The sequence below is a fragment of the Sminthopsis crassicaudata genome, chromosome X (genome assembly GCF_048593235.1).
Source record: "Sminthopsis crassicaudata isolate SCR6 chromosome X, ASM4859323v1, whole genome shotgun sequence".
Taxonomy (NCBI): Eukaryota; Metazoa; Chordata; class Mammalia; order Dasyuromorphia; family Dasyuridae; genus Sminthopsis; species Sminthopsis crassicaudata.
This window is the reverse complement of record NC_133623.1, coordinates 24,223,427-24,246,256: the sequence shown is the minus strand read 5'-3', so window position 1 is coordinate 24,246,256 and position 22,830 is coordinate 24,223,427. Positions and strand designations below refer to the sequence as shown.

The window sequence follows — 22,830 nt, the reverse complement described above, 5'->3', positions numbered from 1 at the left end:
CTCAGAAAGAATGGGGAAAGCATTCCTGGAGAAGGTAGAATGTGAACAGTCTTAAACGAAGCCAGAGAAGCTTTAGAAGCAGGAAGAAGATTCGAGAAGAGTCAAAGAAAAGGTAGGAAGAACGAAAAGGCCAATGATGCTACATTGTAGAATACATATGTGGAAACTGGAGAAGCAGGAAAAAGCTAAGGTTGCGGGGGAAAGAAAAAAGATTAATTATGGTTTGAATGTGTTGAATTTGAGGTGCTCATGTAAGAACAAACTCTTGTAGGTAGCTCAATATGAAAAAAAGGACAACTATATACTTTATACAAATTATTCAGGCTGGCAATTAAAGAGAAACACCATAAATTTAGATTCCCTTATTTAAAAAAAGAAAGAAAAAAAAATCTAGTTTTTATACTTTAAATATAATAGTTCTTAAATGACTTATCTATTACTTAAATAAAAAGACTGTAGAAGTCAATCAAACTAAATTATCAACAAGTATTTATTAAACAACTATGTAGCCAGAATAAAGAAGGAGAGAGGGAGGAAGTAAGGAAAAAAAGAGTCTGAATCCCTGTTTTTGAAGAGCTTATATCCTATTGAAAGGCATCAATTTAAAGAAGAAATTATCAAATTATTTATGTCCTACCTGTCTCAGCTGGTGTAACTTTACTCTGGGGTGATGTACTTTTGCTTGGAGCAGCACTATTTTCATTTTGGCTCTGTACATTTGGATTGGAAGAACTTTGTCCCTCAGTGGCTTCACAAATTACATCTCCACAAGGCTCATCACCAGGCTCTGAAACTTCAATTTCAAAGAGAAAGCATTGAATAACAGACCTATACTTCAATTTAGGACCTGAAATATGGCTCATTCAGCTGCACTATGTTAGAATTGAAAATGGCAGAGTTTGAAACTTGATTACGATTACAGTGAACATCAATTTGTTCTCAGAGCTTTTGGTCAACGGGATCTATGACAGCATACTGAAGGAGCCATACCCACCCATCATAACACAATTTCAGTTTTTCATGTTTCAGAATGAGTTCAAACTATATATATGACCATAATAACAACAACAGACACATGGTGCTTAAGTTTAAATCATGCAGTCTGCATAAAATCCCAGATTTGGGGGTGGGACCACAAATGACTAGAGATATGATCTAGTCAGAAAGCTTCATTTCTAGGGATAACTGGGGTTCAGCAGTTAAATCATTTGCTGGCCTCACATTTGCTAACACAAAACAAAGCATTTCAGGTTTGAAGGCCACTAATTCAGAGCTCCTACAGGCCAGAGGCAAAAACAGAGGTACAAAGGACAGTAGATTCCAGGCTAGAATGGACTTTTAAGACAGAGTCTAACAGAGGCAATAAACAAATGAGCATGTTTACCATGAGATGAGACAGAAGAGCTCGTCCGGGTCACAGGGAGGGAGGTATTTGGGTCACTTTGAGACTCTGTCTTCACTTGTTTCTTTTTCCCTTTTGGACTAAAAGAAAGAATGTTCAATCATAAGTAGATGTTCTATGTTAGAAACCAATTTAACAATATGAAAGAAGACATTTTTATGATGAGGTCATTTACAAGCCATCCCAAATAACAAGACATTAGCAAATTTTATTTATTATTTATTTATTTTATTTATTTATTCCTCCAAATTTTATTGAATTTTTAACAGATGCCAGTAATAAACAAAGTAATAATAATAGCTAACATTTACATGACACTTTCCCTATTTCAATCATGTGATACTTTACCAAAAGGGGATAAATCCTGCATTCAGCAAAAACTCTAAAAACCAGAAAAAGACCAAACAGAAGTCAAGGAGGATTTGATAAGAAATATAAAAACAAAGTCCAAGGAATGAACAAAAATACAAGAAAATGTGACTGAAGACAACTGAACCAGAAAACATGAAGAAAAAAATCTCAGAATCTCAGGAGTAGCTCAAAAAAATCTCCCTTATCCCCCCCCCCCAAAAAAAAGGAAAGGGGGAAAAATTTACTTCCAAAAACATCTCCCAGGAACATTATGGCCCCAATCTAGAGCTTCCACGTCAAAGAATCAATACTGCAAGCAGACAGAAAGAGAATTCAAGTATTGAGGACCAGATACAATTTAGCACCACCACTATGAAGCAGTGGAGCATTTTGAATACAATGTACCAGAGTTTTGAAGAAGATAGATTATAGTCAATAATCATTTATCTAGCTAAAACTATATAATCTTGGGTGTGGAAGAGAACAAAAGAAAACAACCTTTAATGAAACTGAAAACTTCCAGGCACTTGAAGAGACCACGGAGTAGAGAGAAAAAAAAAAATTAAAAAAAAAAAAAAACAAATGAACAATCATAAAAGATTACACAAGGATAAACAGCTGATATTTAAATAAGGGGAAGATGTTATGTTACCCCTCGAAACCCTATTATTGTCAGAGGTCAAAGAGAGTCTATTTAGATAAGACATATATAAGAGGTCTTATTATGTCATAATCTTAAGAGAAGACAAGGGAAGAGACGGGAAGAGGAAACAAGGGATGGCTGGGGTGAAAAGGAAGGGAAGGGAAGGAAAATCCTCTCTCAAACAAGATGTAGAGGTATCTAAGAAAAAAAAAAACAAGGAAAAAAGGGGGTAGGGCCCTTCTAATAATTGCAACACCACCTTCATTTACACGAGTCAAAGGAGAGAATGCACACTGAGACACAGGGAAAAAGACAACAACTGAGGGAAAGCAAGAAGGGAGAAATGATGGGAGGATAAGAATTAATACCAAGCAAAACAAACTCTAAGAACATACCAAAAAAGTATAACTTTTTGAAATGGCAAAGAAAGAAGAGGGAGAGGCGGTCTGCACAAATCAGGGAACACCTGAGCAAATGTGACACAATACTGTTGTGCTGGAAGAAATGACGAACAGATCATTTCACACAGACCTGGGAAGACTTGTATGAACACATGAAGGACTGAAGTGAACAGCAGATAACAGCGAAAACAATATGGCAAAGATGTAAAATTTTCAATACCATAAGGTCCAATTACAATTTGAGAGGAACTGATGATTCAGCATTCTATCCACCCTCTTGACAGAAAGATGGACTCAGAATGCAAAATGATACATATTTTTAATATAAGCAATGCTGAATCTTTTTTTGCTATACATCTTTTTAATGTGGATTTTATTTTTTTCTCAACTAGAAAGTTGGAAAAGAAGAAAAAGTTGCTCTTTGAAAAAAAGACTTAAAACCAAAGAGAAACCTTAAAAGAAGACAGAAAGAACCCAGCAGTCAATCATTTTCTTATAAAAAACTTCAAAATGAAACTTTCTAGGAACATCAGTCAAAACCCAATGACAGCTCAAAGAAAAATTACTGCAAACATCCAGAAAGAAAAAAGTCAATTACAAGGAGTTACAGTCAAGACCATGTACCATGTAGTAGCAACCATTATGAAAGAGAAGAAAGCCTGGAATATAAGAGGCAGGTTTATGACGAAAAATTAACTTTACCTAGAAGGCCTAAATGTAATCCTATAAAGAGGGAAATGGATCTTTAATAAAACAGATTTTCTAGCCATGTCAGATTAAAAAAAAAAAAAAAACCCAAACTGACTAGAAACTCTTGATATGCACAAGCAGTCAAAAGAGAATAAGCAATTATTAGCAATTAAAATTTGAATATGGGAAGATACTGCACATGCCCCCTCAGAAACCTAATATATCTAATATTTGTAGAGAAAATTTATTAAGACATGGGACCATTTTTCTATGTTTTCAGGATCTTAAAAGAAGAAAGGAAAGGGAGGGGAAATGGAATACACAGGAGAAGAAAATACAAGAGCTGGGAAATTATCTCAAATAATTGGTGTATGCTAGTGGGAAAATGTACAGTCAAGAAGGAAGGGATAAGAGAACAGGTGACACTTGAAATGATAAAGAACATACTTAGATCCACAGTTGGATGTGGGAATACATTTCAAACAACAGAGAAAAAGCAGAACAGGGAGCAAAAAAGAAAATTAGAGGAAGAACTAGTTCTAAGCCAAAAAAGCTTTTTTCAGGAATACATCACGTAAGGAGATTTTAAAATAAAGAACAAGATTATGTGAGTGGGTTCTGTAGAGAGGCAAGTAGAGAGAGCAGAAGGCTAAAGAAAGCTCTGGCGTTGAGTACACATCTCAATCTCTAGCCTCTTCTTTATAAAGGAGTGACACAAAAAAAATAAAAAGAGGATGGAAGGGAAATATGTATTTCATAATTCTGTGAATGAGATGACCTCACCCATAAAAAAGAAAAAGAAAAGATCACAAAACAGCATCCAACAATGTTGTTTGCATGAAACACACTTCAAAGATGCACAAAAAATTAAAATAAGGGGGAAAAGTTCATGTTTCAGATAAAACTTTTAAAAAGGCAAAGGTACAATCATGATCTCAGACAAGACAATTAAGAAAATAAACTTAACATATGCTTTTCAACTTAAATTAATTCTGTTGCTGCCCTAGTGTGCCCAAAAAAAGCCTGAATAGAATTTTCTAAGAGGTAGATGTGACAATACTCTGGTCATCTCTGCATTGGAATAAAAAAGAACATACATAGATTAGCTGTGCATGGAACCTTTATAAAACTGACCACGTGTTACAGGATAATAATCTCACAAACAAATGCTGAAAAAAAAGATAATGAGTATGTAACAAAATTGTTGAGTTATGGTCAAGACATTCCTTAGAGGAAATTTTCTCTCTCTTAATGCTTTCATCAATAGAAAAGAAAAAGAATAGCTTAACAAATGAGACACAAAAAGAGAAAATAACACTAGAAAAATGAACAAATTTTAAAAGCCTAATTAGATACCAAAATAGCAATCTTGAAGATCAAAGATATTAACAAAATGGAAGGCAAAACCACCACTGTGTAAGTATCAGGAGTTGCTACTGCTGTTGGTTCTTATTGGTTTTTCTGTTGCGCTGTTTATTTTTAAATTGGGGGGAGGGGGGCCGCATGGCAGCACACAGCATGTGTGCACTACAGAGCAGTAGGGTTATGAAAAAATATCTGTTATTATCCATAATTTTTTTTTAATTTAAGAGGAAATACCAAAAAAGATTTGATATCTTAACCAAAGGCAGTCAAAATAGAGAACATTCTACACAAATATCCATAATGAATACAGATGAAAAATTTTAAATAAAATACTAAGGGTGCTATAACAAAATGTCACAAAGATTATACACAATGACCAGTTTGGATTCATACCAAGAACTTAGGGTTGGTTTAATAGTGAGAAAAGTAAATAAAGAAAAAAAATGGAAACAAGCATTTACTAAATGTTTACTATGTTAAAGGTACTGTGTAAAGATATTAATAATATTAATAACAAGAACAAAAATTCTATTACAGTAATATACAAGATACAACACTCATTCCTATGAAAAATAAAACATGGTACAGCAATAATAGGATCTTTCTTTAATTATATACAATGGGAATAAAATCGAGTCTTTCCCAATAAGATCAAGATGCCAATTATTACCAGTGCTATTTTATTTGAAGCTTAAAATGCTTTCATTATGAGAAAAAGAAACAGAGAATAAACATAGACAAATAGCTTTCTGCAGATGACACAATGGTTTACTCAGAAAACCCTAGATTCTAAACAAACTAAAAATCAACTGAAACAATAACTTACAAATTTGCAGGATGTAAAATAAACCCACATTAATCATAGTATTCTATATGTTATAAAGACAATGGAACACTGGCAAGCCTATTTGAAAACTATATACTAAAACATAAATGAAGAGTCCAAGTAATTTAACTAAAATACAACAGGAAGAGAAAAAAAGAAAAATTCCATTTAAAATAACTGCAATGTATAAAACCTTGTGAGCCTCCATGCAAAGTCATGAATTTAACAGAGGCAGCAGGGTGGCATGGTGTATGGATACAGCACTTCACCTGAAGTCAGGAAGACTTGAATCAAAAATCGACCAAAGAAAGACCTGCTGCTACTTGTTTGATCCTGGGCAAGTCATTTAGCCTGTTAATTTCAGTTTCTTCAACGATAAGATGAGGATAATATCCAAATAACACAAGGGTATTGTAAGGTTCAAACGAGATGTTTACTGAGTTTTTACAAATCTTGATGTGTTATAATAATATGAATGCTAACTATTTATGACAAAACAAACTAGAGACATTAATTGGTCAGGGGTAGACACCATGTCAATATAATATACATATATACATATATACATATATACATATATATATATATATATACATACATATATATACACATATACATATATATATACATACATACATATATATACATACATACATATATATATATAAAAATATATAAAATAAATTTTGACCACATGGCCTAAATTGTTCTACTTATTCAGTCCCATACCAATTACATAATCAAAGGATTACTAAAACTATATAAAAATTAAGATAATAGACCTGGAAGAATAAAAAGTCCAGACTTATAAGAGAAAAAATGGGGGTGGGGAGAAGTGCAAAGCAGATCAAATTATAAAACACATGAGTAGTATACTACAGTAAGTCGTAAAGAGATAAGAAAGGCAGAGAATCAAATGAACCTAGTAGTCTAGGGATTGATAAACCTATAGATTCCATACATTGGGCATAGATTGTCATACATCATATGACAAAATTTGTTGGGAAAACAGAGATTCTGGCAAAAGCTAAGACTACATTAATAATTACACGACAGACATACACCGGGGAAGATGATTTATTAAAATAAAAAAAAAGTAAGTAAGAAATTATCTTTCTAAACTACAGATAGGGGGAAGGGTTTCTGATCAAACAAATAATGGAGAGGATGACCACACGTGAGAAAAGGACAGTTTTGATGACAAAATTGCATCGGAGAATGAAGTGAATTTCTGTTGACTGAAAACGATTGAAAAAGTTGGAAAAGACATCATTTTCAGCCCCAAACCCTGTCCCAGAACAAATTCACAAAATACATTTTGGCAGGAAAAATAGCTTGGATCTGATTAAGTAATTATTTTTAGAGTAAAATAGAATATCCCTACCTATATAAGAGAAAGTCACCATAATTGGACACCACCAATGCAACCGATGTGTGGGATTAAACTACTGACTAATGATTATTAAATAATTGTTTATGGTTAGTCACTTTTTATACTTGCTATGAAAGTCAGAACTAGGCAAAGGAATTTTTGGTGTTATTAGTAAAAGGGATTCTCATAGGATGAAATTCTGCCCAAATCAGGTAGACACCTTCTCTGTAACTAAATCTTAGGAAAGTCACCTGGAATCTGGGTATAGAATTCAAATAAAAAACTGACTTCTGTAGCTGCATGTGAAATTTGAAAATGACAAATGAGCATTACTTATGGAGTATTGTAGCTTTCTAATTGTGTTAAACATTTCACACACTTCTGGTGTGTAATGCTAAGTGGTGAGAGTCACACTGGCAGAATGGGGCAAAGAGAGCAATTCTTGCCACCACAATACACTTCTTATCCATTGTACCTTTTCATATTTAAGTTCTCCTTGCATCCTAAGGATGAGCAAAGAAATAATTATAATTTCATGTTAAATTATTATTGAATATTACAGGCCTGTGGTCTCCATAGGCTTCTTCTGCACTGCACTATAAACATTTCTAATGCATTATTCCCCTCCTACTTTGGGCTTATTGTTCATTTTAAACTCGGTGTTTTTATAGAGATGATCTATTTAATTTACACAATAAATATGTGAGATACAATGAAAAACGCATGATCAATGACTTGCTCCTGATCACACATTGATAAAGAGTTCAATGGACATCCCAGGTCTCATAATTCCCAGGTCAGTTATCTACTAACAGACCAAACACTGGGAACCATGAACAAAACAATGCTCCTTTTATCCCTCAAAACTACTGTCACATTAAAGAAGAGACTTCCAAAACGATGATGATGTTAATAATAATGATATAATTTGATGATTGAGGATGATGGTGACAGCACACAAGAGAAAAAAAACCCTAGAGTGAACATGTGGAGTAAAAGACATTAAGAAGCTGGGCAAAGAAGGAGCGAAGGACAGCAAAATTATTGGAGAGTTTGGTCTAAGTATAAAAGGGGTCATTAATGAAATGGAAAAACAAGAGTACAATTACCTTGATGCTCTGCTACTATTTGGTGAACTACTGCTGCTTCGGATCCGTTTTCTGTACGGGGGCTGTTTCCTCTTCTGACACTGGATGGTAGATTTATAATCAGAGATTATATTTTTAATATGATTTTCAAATAAGGCAGATAAGCGAAGAGTCATGCTGTAGATCTGAAACCAGGAAACATAACTTAGTTCTATTAAAAAATAGACTAAGAAAATGCATAGTAACATCTGTATCATCATTCCAAACAAAACTTATATTCAACAGTCCTGAAATTTCACTCACCGAAATGATGAATTAACTATAGTAGAACTCATTTATATATGACAATTTGGTGAGAAAAACCATTGTTGAGAACTGACTCAATATAAATGTGGTACCAGTGGAGACTATATATAAACTGCCTATTTTGCTCTTGCTAAATTTCATTTCAGACAGGGTATTGGGAAATGCTGAATGCAGTTAAAATATTAAAAGTTCCAAAGACTGTTCAATCTACAAATCATAAAAATATTTTGCTTATGCCATCTCCACAATACCAACCACCTTTCTCGCAAACAATAGTTATCAAAAAATTAACACTGGCCTAATTCTTCACTTACTACTTACTATTGTCTTGACCTTTCTCTGATAGCCTGAGGTAAAATATGCAAACATGAATAGGCAGCAAGTGAAAGGAAGACAAGTTAATTCAGTATAGCTTATATACAAAAGTACCTTGGTGTGTAACATGCATGCTTATTATTAAACCCAGGTTTTAGTAGAGATATTTTAAGCGACTAAACTATTGTATTCATAGTAGCACCTTTTTAAACTATTTATAAATTGATCAAAGATAACTGTTTAATACAAATGACTGGTTGCCTAGATGAGGTTCAAGGAATTTTTTTTAACAAAATGGTTAAAATAATTATTCCATGAAGAATACTCATACCCTTGACTTTTTATTAGGAGTATAAGCTTTTGAGTTGGTGAATATTAGGCGAACATCCTTATAAAATTCCAAAGGACTGGCATAGTTTCCTGCTTCCAAAGTTTCTTTCACAGTGCTGAAGTCCATAGGAGTGTCTATAATATCTTGATAATCCTAAAAGTATTAATGTATGTTATCATATCTAAATCTTGGCAACAGTGTTCAACAACATACAAGAAGAGAGAGGCTTGCTTAGTATAACGAGTAACTCTATTACCTCCATTATGCTTTAGAAAGTACCACCCAAACCACCCTAGGCTTCCCAACCTTTCAAAAACCAAAACAACTATATCACAAAGTAGGGATGTCTGATGCCACTAAAACTCTTAGAAGTGAAAATAAGCTAAGAAGGGACCTTAGCTCCTATTTCCATTCTGCAAAAACACATGGCTATGCAAGGATACAATAGAGAAGATCAATCATTAAAAAAAGTTGAATTTCCTTTGCTCCAACCCTGAACAGTCTCCAGAGCAGAAAAAGGTTCTCTTGACAACCAACCCTGAGCCCTCCCAACCACAAAAAGAATGGAGTGTTAGAACTAAATATTTTCAGGAATCTAGACTCATATCACAAACTCCTCCTGTGTATAGGGTTATCACAATGGTTCAGAATTTGATTGGAAGATTTTCAAGGAAAATATTCTCTAATTGTTTCACCTTGAACTTTCATTCTAATATAAATAACTAGACCTATATGCCAACATAGGGTTAAAAAAAAAAAAACCTTTACTGATAAAGAGTCAAAATGAAATTTCTCTCTATCCATGCAGAATTATGAGACAATAAAACCAGCATATTCTCTGAAAAGAAATCAAAGAACAGAAATTTAAAAAAAAATCCTCTTCAAAGAAAAAAATTTCCTCATCTTCAAATGAGGGATTCAAAGAACCCAGATACAGAGCTTTTGTTTAAGTCATTTTCTAAAAAGCTAATATCTATTCAGAATGGCTTTTAGACAATCAATTCACAATCCAAAATCCAAATGTCAAAATGTGATGACTGAAAAATCATAATGCAGAGCTTATCAAGGAAGGTGTTGAGCAGGTAAATGCTTGATCAGTCTGACCTTAGCGCCTCTCAACAAACAAATGCCTTGTGGAAATGGACAAGAGAAACTTGAAAGTAGAAATCCATTACATAAATGGCTTGTAACCTTTTCTGTGCAATTTTGTTTAAATGGCAAAGAAAGAAAAAGGACAGAAAAGCTGTTGGACACTTTTGTCAAATTAGAAAAAAGGTTTACTGTAATACGGGGAATAAAAATCAATTATTTTTTTTAAGTTGGTTTTTTAAGTAGCTACTGAGCCTGTACCATAGGGAGAAGAGATTCTTTTGATGCAAATGCTACAATGTATTTCAGCAGTTCTCTTCCTTGCTGCTGCTTGCCCTAGGAGAACATAGAGCACATACTATGTACCCAGAATGCTATTACAAAAATATTAAATGCCAATAATGCAAGAGTTTCCAAATAAGAATACTATGTTAGTATGAATAATCCTGAAATTTCCCTTCCTAATTATTCTGTGAAATTATCCCAGAAAAAGATAAAACCTATCAATCTTTCAAAAAAACAAAGATTGAGATGTATCAATTGCTATTTGCAAATGCCTTCCCTAAACGAAAAGGTTTCTTTCAAAAACAAAAACAAAAACATGTGGATAGAAGACATCTTGGGAGTGATGAATTCACAGCTGGGTCTGATCCAGGAGAGATCCATGGATTTGCTCTTTAAAATATTTCCTTAAATATTTTAAAATAAGTGGTTACCTTTGTAATCTTACATATGTTTTTATGCATTTAGAAACATTATTCTGAAAAGGGGTCCACAGACTGCACCAGACTGCTTTTTAAAAATCTAATACAAATAATATTGGAAATATATTCTAATGATCGTTTCCTGTATGGTCTCTCCCTGCTAAAATAAAAGTAGTGTTATTGTTTCCTTGACTATTTTAGGGATTACACCAAGTAAAAAGATCCAATAAGAATTAAGTCAAAGTGGAATATTTTGTGCACTTATCCACTGAATGTATACAATGTGTTAACTCTACTGTAATTTTATATATATATATGAAAAAGCTATAAAAGAAAAATGGATGACCAAGATAAAAAACAGAAAAGAGGAACAAAAGGATTTGAGTCTCAGAGTGCAGAATATAATTTTTCAAATTAGCATGCACAGGCATCCCACAAGTCAATGGCATTAGCAACGCTGAATTGAAACTTCCTGTACGTAGCAAGACAATGCTGGTTTTCACTGAAGGTAGCACACACTTACCGGGTAAGACAATTGATCGACTGGTTGTCGAAAGTGCTCAGAGTCTTCACGTTCATAAATGAGGCTCAAAAGTTCTTTACACTGTTTTACCCATTCAACAGGAGTTGCTTGAATGGAAGTTTTGGGTGGGCATCTTACCTACAAGTTTTATGGGAAACTGCATTTAAAAGCTAAGCTTGGAGCAGGTAAAAGGGATTTCTACATATTAGGTGGAATACCTAAAACTTTCTGAAAAATGATGTTCCTTTAAAAAATGTTTTTCCTAGTTTTTAAAATTGATATTCAAGCAGCTATCTTAAGTAAGTCTAACTGTATAATAAAATGTTCTCCTCTTAAAATGGAGGTTAAGTGGGTTTTTTAAGAATATACTTCATGAAAATTCTAACCTAATAACTATTTTAGCCTTTGGAATCTCCAAAAGGTTAAAAAAAAAATGCACACTTGCAAGGGCCCCATCCATTCTGGCAACTCAAGTTTTCCATTCTAACACTTAGAACAACATTTACTCTTCTTACTGAATCAATCCATTGTGGGGATATACAAATTTCACTTAACAGTATCCTTTTTATGAATCCCCTGTGCTTTACAAAGGAAAATGGACCTTAAAGAAAGTTATAAATATACTAGTATGGAAAATCTTGGAAAAGGTATTTTCTTCTCAGCAGTAGGCTCCTTTACTTACTGTTATTCCAGAGGATGTTCCAGGACCATCAGAATCTACATCTGGCACTTGTACCGCCTAGAATTTAAAAAAAGAAAAACATTATAGTGAATTTTAAAAACTACTTGAATAATTAATTTTCCACCAAAAATAGCCAAAACAGTCCTCAGATTTCTCAGAGGGCTCCTTCCTTGGTGACAACAACAAAATGAAAGCTTCAGGAGGTACTAAAAAGGCTTTCTTCCCCTCCTCTTCCTCCTTCAATCTGAGTGGCAATGCCAGAGACAATTACTAGGACTGATTGCTTGCTAGCTAGTCAAAAAGAACAAATAAACAAAATGTTTACAATATTGCATATACGTGCATGCTGACACACATACACATAATTAGTGACTGGCTGATCTCAATGCTTTAAGAAATCTAGTTTCATTTAAAAAGGAAAAAACCCTACACTAAAACATGAATGTGGAGAAGCACGTGCTATAATTTGTGGTTGTACTATAGGAAACATAGCTGTTACAAAAACAAAAAGGCTTAAATAACTTGGGGCTGCACATACTGGCAGCCCCTGAAAATGAGGGTCAAATGCCCAAGGAGGATGGAAATAACCTTCTAAATGCTAGTAATTCAAAACCAAGGCATAAATCAACTGAAAGCAGCATAAATCCCTTATAGATATGCGAATGTTGAATTTATCCTAATTCATTTCGGAGTTACATTCGGTGCCACATTAGCTGGAAGAGAATTGTTGCTATATCCTAACCCTGAGGCAAGTGCTAGGTGAAAAACAAAATGCCAGATTATGAAACGGATAATTTGCGTGATTCATGGTAATAAAAAACCATATGGGATTTTCTGTGTTTTCCTGATTTAAAGAACAAACTCTAACTCACTACAGTAATACAATTACATTTTCCATCCTCCTATATTTGCCAAGAATACTGTAAATGATGTTCATGAAGGCAAATGAAGATATCTCATCAAGCAAAAAACTTGAATTAACTCAAAACTAAGCTTAGAATACACTTCATACATATTTCAATTAAATTAACCAATGTTCTATCAAATAAATAATAAGAAACATTAAATGATTTCTTTCAAAACCTTAAAATCTGAAATACTGATTCTTCATTACTGAAGCTTCTTAAATAAGAAGTGGATAACAGGTGACCTATACTTTAACACTAGCAACTTTAGAATGTCCCTACAAAAGATAGGGGACAGAATTTTTAATTTTAAAAAGATGCAGATGCTGATCAAATTGCTCACAGCCAATTAAAACACACCCTTTTTGAATATTCAGAATCATTCATTTTTTCTTACATTCTTACCTCATTGCTACAGTCCTGGTCCCCATCTTCCTCAGTGCTTATAAAATCTTCTGCCTTAACTTTGTTATACGTGGACAGAATATCAGTACAACTCTGATCACTGCAAAACACATGAGCAAATCAAATTTTGGCTCTTGACAACTTTTAGAATTTAAAAAAGTTTATCCCTATGAAAAATCAAATTATTCTCTTACCCAATAAAGCGAAGTAAAACATCAGTTACAACTTTGGCTGCTTTAACTATAGGACTGTTTGGCTCATTAAAAGTCCTGGCATTATGCTCAATATATCGTACCTCCCACATCAAAGCCGATATTCTCCTGAAAAAAGGAAAAGTTATCTGTCAGGTGCCAAGGATAAGTACATAAGCATTAACGCAGATATTCTAGAGATTTAAAAAAAATCCATCTGAAGTAACACCTTTGAGTAACACATGAAAAGTGATCAAGCTGATGTGCACGATTGACATGCCCACAGAAAAAGAAGAAAAAAGATGATGTAGGACTAGAACAACAAATATAGGACTAGGGTTTAAGAATCGTAGTCTGGACACCAAAATTTGAGATAAAAATGAAATTAGCCTGTTCTGGCTAAAAAGTGATTTAGAGGATTATAAGGGAATGAGAGAAAATGGAGAGAAGGAAGAACACTTTCTCAAAGAGAATGCTAAAAGACATGGTTTTAGAAACAAAAGTTCTAGTAGTTACTTTTTTCGAGCTGGAATAATGTACCTTTTTTTTTTTTATTTTTTAATTATGTGAATCAGGGATCCGAGTTTACTAGACAAAACTGAGATGAGTTATTTTGAACCATTCCTCATTTCCCACTACAACAATAGAAACATTATTGGTTCAAATTAGCTCCAAGAAAAACACATGACCGATGTTTTACATTTTCTACAAAGATTACAAGGACTCAACTAACCTATAAAACCGGTTTTCGAGTCTCCGTCTAATTGTGTTGAGGTCAGTCGGATAAGCAACTACAGTGCAATACAAGGGGTAGGCACTAAGGTCCACGGGAACAGCAAAAGGGCTAGCAAAATCTACAAAGGACCAAGATCAAACAAGGTAATGTTAAATGCGGAATGACACTTTTTATTAACAAATGAGATCCATTTCTCATCAATGCTTATAAGGACAGGGAATAAGCTACAGTTCTATATCACAGAACAATGAGTTTAGAGCTCGTTTCAATTTACAAAAACATTAAGCAGTAATCAGAATAGAAAGAATAAAATCTACCCCTCCAAATGAAAATTCAAATAATTTGTTAGAACACACTTTTAGAACAATCAAATGGGAAATTATAAAATTTGGTTTGAAAAATCACATTTCAAAGAACTTTGTGGATATTTTATGAACAAATTCCATGCTTCCTTACTGCCAGTCATAATTAAATGGAAAGGACAAAGGTACCTGAGATCTGGCAGGCCTACCTTTGCCATTAATCCCCCAAGAACATCAGTCATTACTTTGGACAGGTATTGAAAAGCTCTGATACTAAAATAAAAATTTGCCCTACTAAGTGAAATGTTTGGCTGAATATGACAAACTGTGAGATCAGATTATAAATAAATTCACTCAGTCTTTTAAGTACATCATACCCAGGGTAAGAAGATGATCGATGCCCTGAATAATCCGTTCACACTCCTCATCTCTAGAATGCACCCCCCATTCTCCTTCTTGGGGCCTATAGAGCAAAGCAGTCAGTTCTTCCTGAGATACAGGGACACCAGCACCAACTTCATCTGGGAAGGAAGCTAGGGGGAAAAAAATAAATCAGAAACAATTAACTTAAATTTCTGGGGAAGGCCATGATAGTTTCAAAAGAATGAATTTTCAAAAGGATATTTACTTCCTTCTGGAATTGGTTCCATGTCCCAGGGGCTCATCTTTTCTCTTTCGTTATTGTCCCAACTATTAAAAAGCAATAAGAGAAATCAAATTCACATGCACTCATCTTGACAAACATAAGAGAGAATTTTCTTTGTACTATTTATAAAAGTATAATGCAATCTTCTGTGAGAGCATTTTGCCCAGACAAAATTAAACTTAAGAAATAAACATGGACTACGGATAGTGACCTTCAACTTTAAGATTTAGTTTACTGAAGCCTATTCACCTTCTCAACCCAAATTTACATCTAATACTGAGTCAAAAAGAACTTTGGGAACGGGATCCATTCTGTAAATTTCTTCATTCTATGACTTGACAGTTCCCCTGTTGCCCTTAGGTATGGACCAAAAAGTTAGGAATGTCTTTTCCAATCTGTAAAGAGTAAAACGCCCAAATCAAGCTCTGTTGAATGATTTCTTAGAAATAAAACAATTAAAAAAATCTAAGGATGAACAGTGTGTTCATGTTCATCAGGAATCCTCAAAATACAAAATGAAATAAAATGCAGCATGTTTCCTGCTACTTTAATCAATTACATCAAATCACATAATGCCATATTTTATAGCAAGATGGTCTCAGAAGAGAATCCTTGTATAATACACAAAGAAACAGACAAAAAAAAATATGAAGAAGAAAAAAATAAGAGTCCTTGTTTGGTTTTTGCAATGGGCCAACCATGATGTGGTTAAATAATGGCTTAATATTCTCACACAGAAAATACCCAATGAGATTTATAAAAGCCATGGATTCATGGATTTACATATTGTGGCATTAAATGTATAATCACTGTAACCATACTTACTGAACACTGTAACACTGGAAAGAACTGTCAGGATACTCTGGCTGGAAAGGTTGTTGACTCTCCACAGTTCCGAACCACCATGCATCATCGATTATACTGCGAAATCTGTCACCTAAAATTTTTGTTAAAGAGAATTTTAAAAAGGTATTCATACATCTTGTTGAACTAAAATCTATATATCTAGAAATGTAAGGATTCTAAGCAGTCATTTTTAAGATTAACAGAATGTTACACTTTTCTAGTACCATAGCATCTTAAAATAATTTTAACTAATTATAATTTCTAAGAATTTTTTCAAAAGATACTATATTTTTCTCTATTTTCTTAAATATACAATACTGAAAATAATTTATTGTTTTCCAGATTTAAGTATCTATTACTTATCATTAAAGAAAACAGTTATGCTCACTACTGAGTGTTTCTCTTCCAAGTCACACTGCCTAAAATAGCATCATGTTTCACTGTGCCTAAAGCTAACGGGATGAATACCATCCTGTTACTACTTTGCTCTGGCTCAGAAATTCAGAATACTAGGTTGGTTAAGAATTATAGTTAGATAAACATGAGTCTTAACAGGAACTTGCTGGAAATTTCTTCAAGGAACTAAGTTTAAGATGTGAGGAACGGAAGAGTACTGTGGAGGGAATCAAGACTATATATATAAAATTCTAATACTATCCCAGGAACTTGAACATTTCTTTTGGGTGGAATTCCAAAGAAGGATTTCAGAAAGGGCCGGGGTAAGAATCACACAGATAAAGAGGCGGTGATATCACATTTGTACCACTGGAAGAAATGCCCAATACTGATGGTATATATAGATATAAAAATCTTTTCAATGGTTTACAAGATCAGAGAACCCCAGGATTTGGTTGGAACCATAGAGTCATCTAGTTCAATCACATCATTGTAAAAACCAAGCAAACAAGTGAACACCACATAAGTCAAGCAACACAGTAAGTTAGAGGTAATTTTCTAATTTAAATTTAGTGCTTCTGAAATTACACTACAGATACTTCCATAACATCAGAATTCCTTTACTGGAGGTGGGCTTAAGAGAAAAAGGTTCTGGATTTTGAGGTCATCACTGGAGAAAGCTACCAGCGAAGAAATTTCCTCTGCATTTCATCTGCAATTTTTATAGGATTAGAAGAGTTGACAAGAGAACTAACAGAAGGATTAAATGATTTTCCCAGGATCACACAGCTAGTACATTATATGGGAGAAGACATAAATTCAGCCTGCCCTGACTCTATCCACAATTAAACACTGTTCTCTTTGTTTCCACTAAACTAAAAGAAATGATTACTCTAGGAACAAGTTGATTCTATTTTATTTGGGAGGAGAGGTGTTCATTCACTTAACACTTAAGGTGAAAAGAAGTTCAGGAACTAACATTAATTTAAATGAAAAATTTGGGGTGCTTAAAAAAAGTAGAAAAAGCAAGTATTCCTTCTATATTGGGACATGAAGGCATGGAATGCTACTTATGTTGACAAGAAGTAGTTCTGTTATTGTTTGGTTATGCTAAAAACTAGATTTCTTTGTGGGGCATGGGAAAGCTGAATATACTAAGAAATGTCACTTATAGAGATGAAAAGGTATATTATCACATGTGGTAAAAATGACTTATTCTGTAAACTACCATAAAGCTTCCCAGCAGAATGCAACTGCCATAAATTACAAAATGACTAGCATCTTTAGGCAAAATTAAAACCTTATTGAAATGGATGCATTAACACATGTATGTTTATTTTCAACAATACAGTCTGTTGCTAATAATATACAAACACACATGTACATTTGTTTTCATACACATGGACAGAGTGATATTCATTCAAGAATCATTATTTTAAGAAATAAAACAAAAACTTTGAGAAAGGCCAAATCAAGTGGGCATAATTATATAGACCCAAAAACAAACCAACCCACAAAAATCTATTATTTGGTTTCACGCCAATATTTTGGGAAAAAAGTATTCATGGAAAGGAACTGGCTCATAAGTTCCAATGGTGAATAGGATCATTTTATGAATAGAAAAATATTCATGGTAAATACATGGCCCTTCTGTAAAGAGTAAGGTAACTGGGTAGAGAGAGACTCATTTAAAAGTTGTACAAATGACTATGGAGGACAACAAAGGGACATATATCCAGTTTTCATATAAGCATTCAACCCTTCTGGATAGTGAATAGAGAAAGAGAGAAAAACTTCAAGAAGACAGAATTGAAGTTACACAAGGAATTATCATCAATGTGCTAAGGTACGTCACTAGTTTTTGACCCAAAAAACCTGAAGTGCCCAGACAAAACACTTAGAGAAAAAAAGGCCCAAGATTCTCCTTTGTTCAGAAAGGCCAGTAAAATACAGGGTATGATTATCATCAACATCAAATCAGATTACAGAAAAACAAAGGTGCATCTCAATCTGAATAATTAGGAAAGCTTTGATTATATCAACTCAAAAAACCTACATCTGAAATTAGAGAAGGTCTAGTGAAAAGAAATAGTGCCTAACACAGTGCCTGGCACATAGCAGATACTTGACATATTTATTGACTAACTGGTTAATAAAATGATCCCAAGGAAAGTTAAGCCACTGTGTGAATACAGTCTAAATTCATTCACTTTTTTGGTTAACAGTTCACTAAGGTGGCAAAAGAAGGGATTGCATAAGATCAAGGCTTAAGGAGGGACCTATATATCTCATTCCATTTAATATTTCCAAAGGACCATAAACTTAGATAGGAAAAGGTTTTCACTAAGCTATGGGAAATTAAGGAATTCCTTCAAATATTATTTTTTTAAATGAAGCTTAAAAATAATCACTCAACTTCATCAGTTTGCCAAAATTGTCCATGATACCAAAAGTTTAAGAAGTCCTAAATTAGATGACTTGAAGATACCTGTAATTTAAGGTAGTGTGAATCTCTATTTACGATACTCAGGCTGGAAAAATTGAGAATAGACAAAATTGAAGACCAAAACGACAAGATCAATGTTAATATTTGGGTTGGTAGGAAGAATCCCTGGACCCAAGAGAAGTCATCCTTTACACAACAGTGAGCATATCCTGCAGGCTTCTCGCTATTAAACAGTTAGGGAATGAGATGTAGAGAATTAAAACAAAGAGGTCTATGAAAGGTTAACATAAATTCATTGATTTAGATCCATGGAGAATATGTGTACTATCAAGTTTTGTGAAATTATGTCACAGAGAGTAACCCATGACTTCATTCAACTTTCCTTTATTACAAATGTCAGAAACAAAATTCTGTGCTAGACACATCTCATGTCAAATATCCCATCCACTAATCACTTTAATGAATTCATCAACACACTAAAAAGCAATGGAGATGGGGGCAGCTAGGTGGCGCAGTGGATAGAGCACCAGCCTTGAATTCAGCAGGACCAGAGTTCAAATCTGGTCTCAGACACTTAACATTTCCTAGCTGTGTGACCCTGGGCAAGTCACTTAACCCCAGCCTCAAGAGGAAAAAAAAAAAAAGAAAGAAAAGCAATGGAGATAACCTGATGCAATTTTGCAGTTAATAACATTTATGCTATCACCATTAATACTACATCCTTTTGCTTTAATACAAATGCATTTCTGAGATTGGTTAGTCAACAACAATAAGAAAATCCCCACTTATTAACCTTGAAAGACTGGCTATAAGAGGTGGCAAGAACTTACCATTCTGCCAGTTCCTTTCTTTGGCTTCATTATAAAACTGATGGAGAACAAGGAAATCAATAACATCTGGCATATCGTGGTACCTTTGTAGAGGAAAAAAAAAATTTTTTTTTCTATAAATATGCCCTTTGTTACTCTACAGTAACCCAGGACAGTACTCAAGAATAGAAATTATCCCTTGGGAATTTCTTCTAATACATCACAAGTGACAACAAAAAACAAAAAACCACTTTTTGCTGAATCAGACAAGTAAAATTCTATGACCAGAGTGTGCTACTTACTTAATGGAAAAAGATTCTCCAGTCATTTTGCCCGAGATGGGATCCAGAAATGCGAGCTTCAAGCAGCAAAGTGTAGGTGGTCCAATTTCATATTTGATTCCCACAGTTTTTACAAATTCTTGTTCCTGTAAAGAAGAAATCAAAAGAAATACTTTTTGATGGATTTGCATTACATACATATCTTATTTTATTATGAGGAGGGTCTGTAAACTTCCCATTTTTACCATCACAGGGCTAGAATGTACTTTGATGGATAATTCCATCATGTGCTTTTCTCAAAGACCTCCATTCAGCTTCTTAACCCTATTTCTAAATCTGCAGAGGAAGTCTCAACTACAGTGCCTAGTGTCCCAAGAACTTAATTTTTCACTCACCTTTCAAATTTCTACTACTAAACTAAAATGTCGCTGCTTTTATCTGTATCGGAGAAACTAATTCAACCAATGTTCGTGGTGTATCAGCCTCTTTTGCTAGATTTTCATCCATGTCATACCCACTAACTATGGGTGCCCCACAAAGCTTGCTTCTCCCTCTATGCAATCTCACATGATGACTTCATCAGCCCCTATGGATTCAAGGTCCAGCTTTATATAGATGATTCTCAAATCTATCCAGCTCTACACTCCCTCCTGACCTCTAGCCTCACATCTTCTTACTGTCTCCTAGTAGCTGCCAGCTATTAATGTCCCATACACACCTTAAAAACACATATCCAAAAGTAAATTCACTGGCTTGGCTCCTAAATCTTCCTCTCTTTCTAACTTCCCCATTACCGTAAAGGGCACAAAATCTTCCCATTCAGCCAGGCTCCCAACAATGAGATTGTTGTCCTTGTCGCCACACCCTTGCTCACTCACAGCATCCAAACCATTGTGAAGGCCTGTCAAATGTTTTCTATCCTGCAAATACTTGGTAAAATATGCAGAACACAAAAACATGGGAGATTTTTTTCTAGAAACGGGCATGAGGTTGATTCTAAAGACAAAGCCTTGAGCTTCTCTTAGCCTGTTTCCTCAACTATAAACTAGTGATAAGAGCACCAACTTCACAGTTGCTAGGAGGATAAAATCATTTTTGAAAAACCATTACATAAATCTTGAAGTAGTCTACAAAAGCGAACTCCCATCACAATCATCTTTCTCCTAAACACTCATCTCACTCCTAACTTCCTTTTTCCTACAGCTGTTACCACTAGACCAAGTAGGAGTCTCTCAATTAGGATAAACAGAAAAAACAGAAGAGAATGGAAAAAAAATTCAAATTAAATTAAAAAGTAGAAATATGACACAACACTTTGAATTGAACTCTGGACGCCATAGGTCATTTTCTTAAATGACTCCAAGCCAAATTGACTTCTACTTGGACCATTCCCTCCAACCACTACCTTGGACTTTGCCCCTACCCCTTCGGCTATCATGCGGCTGGCAGAGCAGAGCCACTGCCAATCATCCAAAGGAGGGACTATTCCTGCTTATTTTATGTTTGCAGCCCTGATGGTAACCACTACAATACAATACAAGTTTGGTATATGTGAACACTAATTAGGCAATTCAAGAACTACTGACTGAGTGACCTCAAGGAACTTTTGCTCTTTTTGAAAGGATATAAATCAAGAAAACACTTGGCACTCGAGGCACTTTACATGTTTTAACTAATTTGACCCTAACAACCACCTTGTGATGTAGGTCTTATTTTCTTCTCCCCCATTTTACATATGAGGAAACTGAGGCTGAGAAAAGGGGACTTGGCTCAAGGTCAACGAGCTATTAAGTGTCTGAGGCAATATGTAATCAGAGTTCTCCTGACTCCAAATACAGCAATCTACCCACAGCAGTTTGAATGGGGACTCTAACAAGGACTTCCCAGAAGTGGGAGGATACAGGAAATGTATGGAAGAAGAATGTTCTAAAGTTTATTAGGGAGACTTGACTACAGGAGTATACTTGTGAAAGGTCTGGAAGTCACTAAATATTCTGTGCATAAGAGCGATAGGATGTGCCCTGTGTTTTAGAACTACTGCTCATCTGACTCTGTGAAATGAAGAGAAGTAGGAAGGAGAGAGATGATTGCAAGAGTTCAAAAGAACAAGCCTATAAAACTGTCAAGAGGTCACTGAATTCATTTGCAATGGTACATCAGAGACATAGGTTTGTGAACTTGGTAAGCTTACCCTGAGGTCCATTTTATTCCATGGTTGTTTCTGTAAATTAATACTGTATGTTTTTGCTTTTCTTACAGCCCGCACATAAGCTTCATGGCCTTGCCTAAAATATATAAGCTAGGGGAGGGAAAAAAGGAAAAAAAAAGTTATTGAAGAATATGGCATTCTGAATCTACCAAGCATCATCTTCTGTTTGTGTCACGCATCAAAATGCCCCAGTGCTCATCCTTAAGACCTATGTACTACAAGAGGAAAACAAAACAGAATGCCTAAATGATTTAATGACTAGGTAACAGCAATCATTCACACAAAAAAAGACAGAAGACAACAGAGAAACATGCTATTTAATAAGCATTTTAGAAGTGACTTTTCATTAAGGCAGATTTTCCTACAACATTATCTGCAATATAAGCTATTTTCCAAACACACAACCATTAACCATGAATATTTGGTATGTTCATAGTTAAAAAAGGGATGAGGTTTCCCTCACATAAAATACAACTAGATAAGAGTCCAATGTAAAAATGTCAACTGCTCAGTAGTATAAATCAGCACACTACAGAACTGCAGGAGTTATGTAAATGCTACTACTTTCAA

General features: G+C 34.4%; 1 protein-coding gene across 5 annotated transcripts in view; it reads right to left on the bottom strand.

Moving 5' to 3' along the window:
* The window catches only part of BRWD3 (bromodomain and WD repeat domain containing 3), a 120,896-nt gene that overhangs the window by 8,105 nt on the left and 89,961 nt on the right, over positions 1–22,830 (bottom strand). The window contains exons 25-39 of one of the 5 annotated variants that reach the window (XM_074277273.1): positions 22,243–22,350; positions 20,073–20,197; positions 19,792–19,874; positions 16,099–16,210; positions 15,256–15,317; positions 15,005–15,160; positions 14,323–14,443; positions 13,593–13,718; positions 13,399–13,498; positions 12,089–12,145; positions 11,407–11,544; positions 9,091–9,243; positions 8,160–8,323; positions 1,385–1,482; positions 638–793 (exon numbers count right to left, since the gene is read on the bottom strand). In XM_074277273.1, coding sequence (XP_074133374.1) covers positions 638–793; positions 1,385–1,482; positions 8,160–8,323; positions 9,091–9,243; positions 11,407–11,544; positions 12,089–12,145; positions 13,399–13,498; positions 13,593–13,718; positions 14,323–14,443; positions 15,005–15,160; positions 15,256–15,317; positions 16,099–16,210; positions 19,792–19,874; positions 20,073–20,197; positions 22,243–22,350 — 1,759 coding nt within the window. The remainder of the gene's footprint in view (positions 1–637; positions 794–1,384; positions 1,483–8,159; positions 8,324–9,090; positions 9,244–11,406; positions 11,545–12,088; positions 12,146–13,398; positions 13,499–13,592; positions 13,719–14,322; positions 14,444–15,004; positions 15,161–15,255; positions 15,318–16,098; positions 16,211–19,791; positions 19,875–20,072; positions 20,198–22,242; positions 22,351–22,830) is intronic. The other 4 variants (XM_074277275.1, XM_074277277.1, XM_074277278.1 and 1 more) reach the window with 4 other exon arrangements.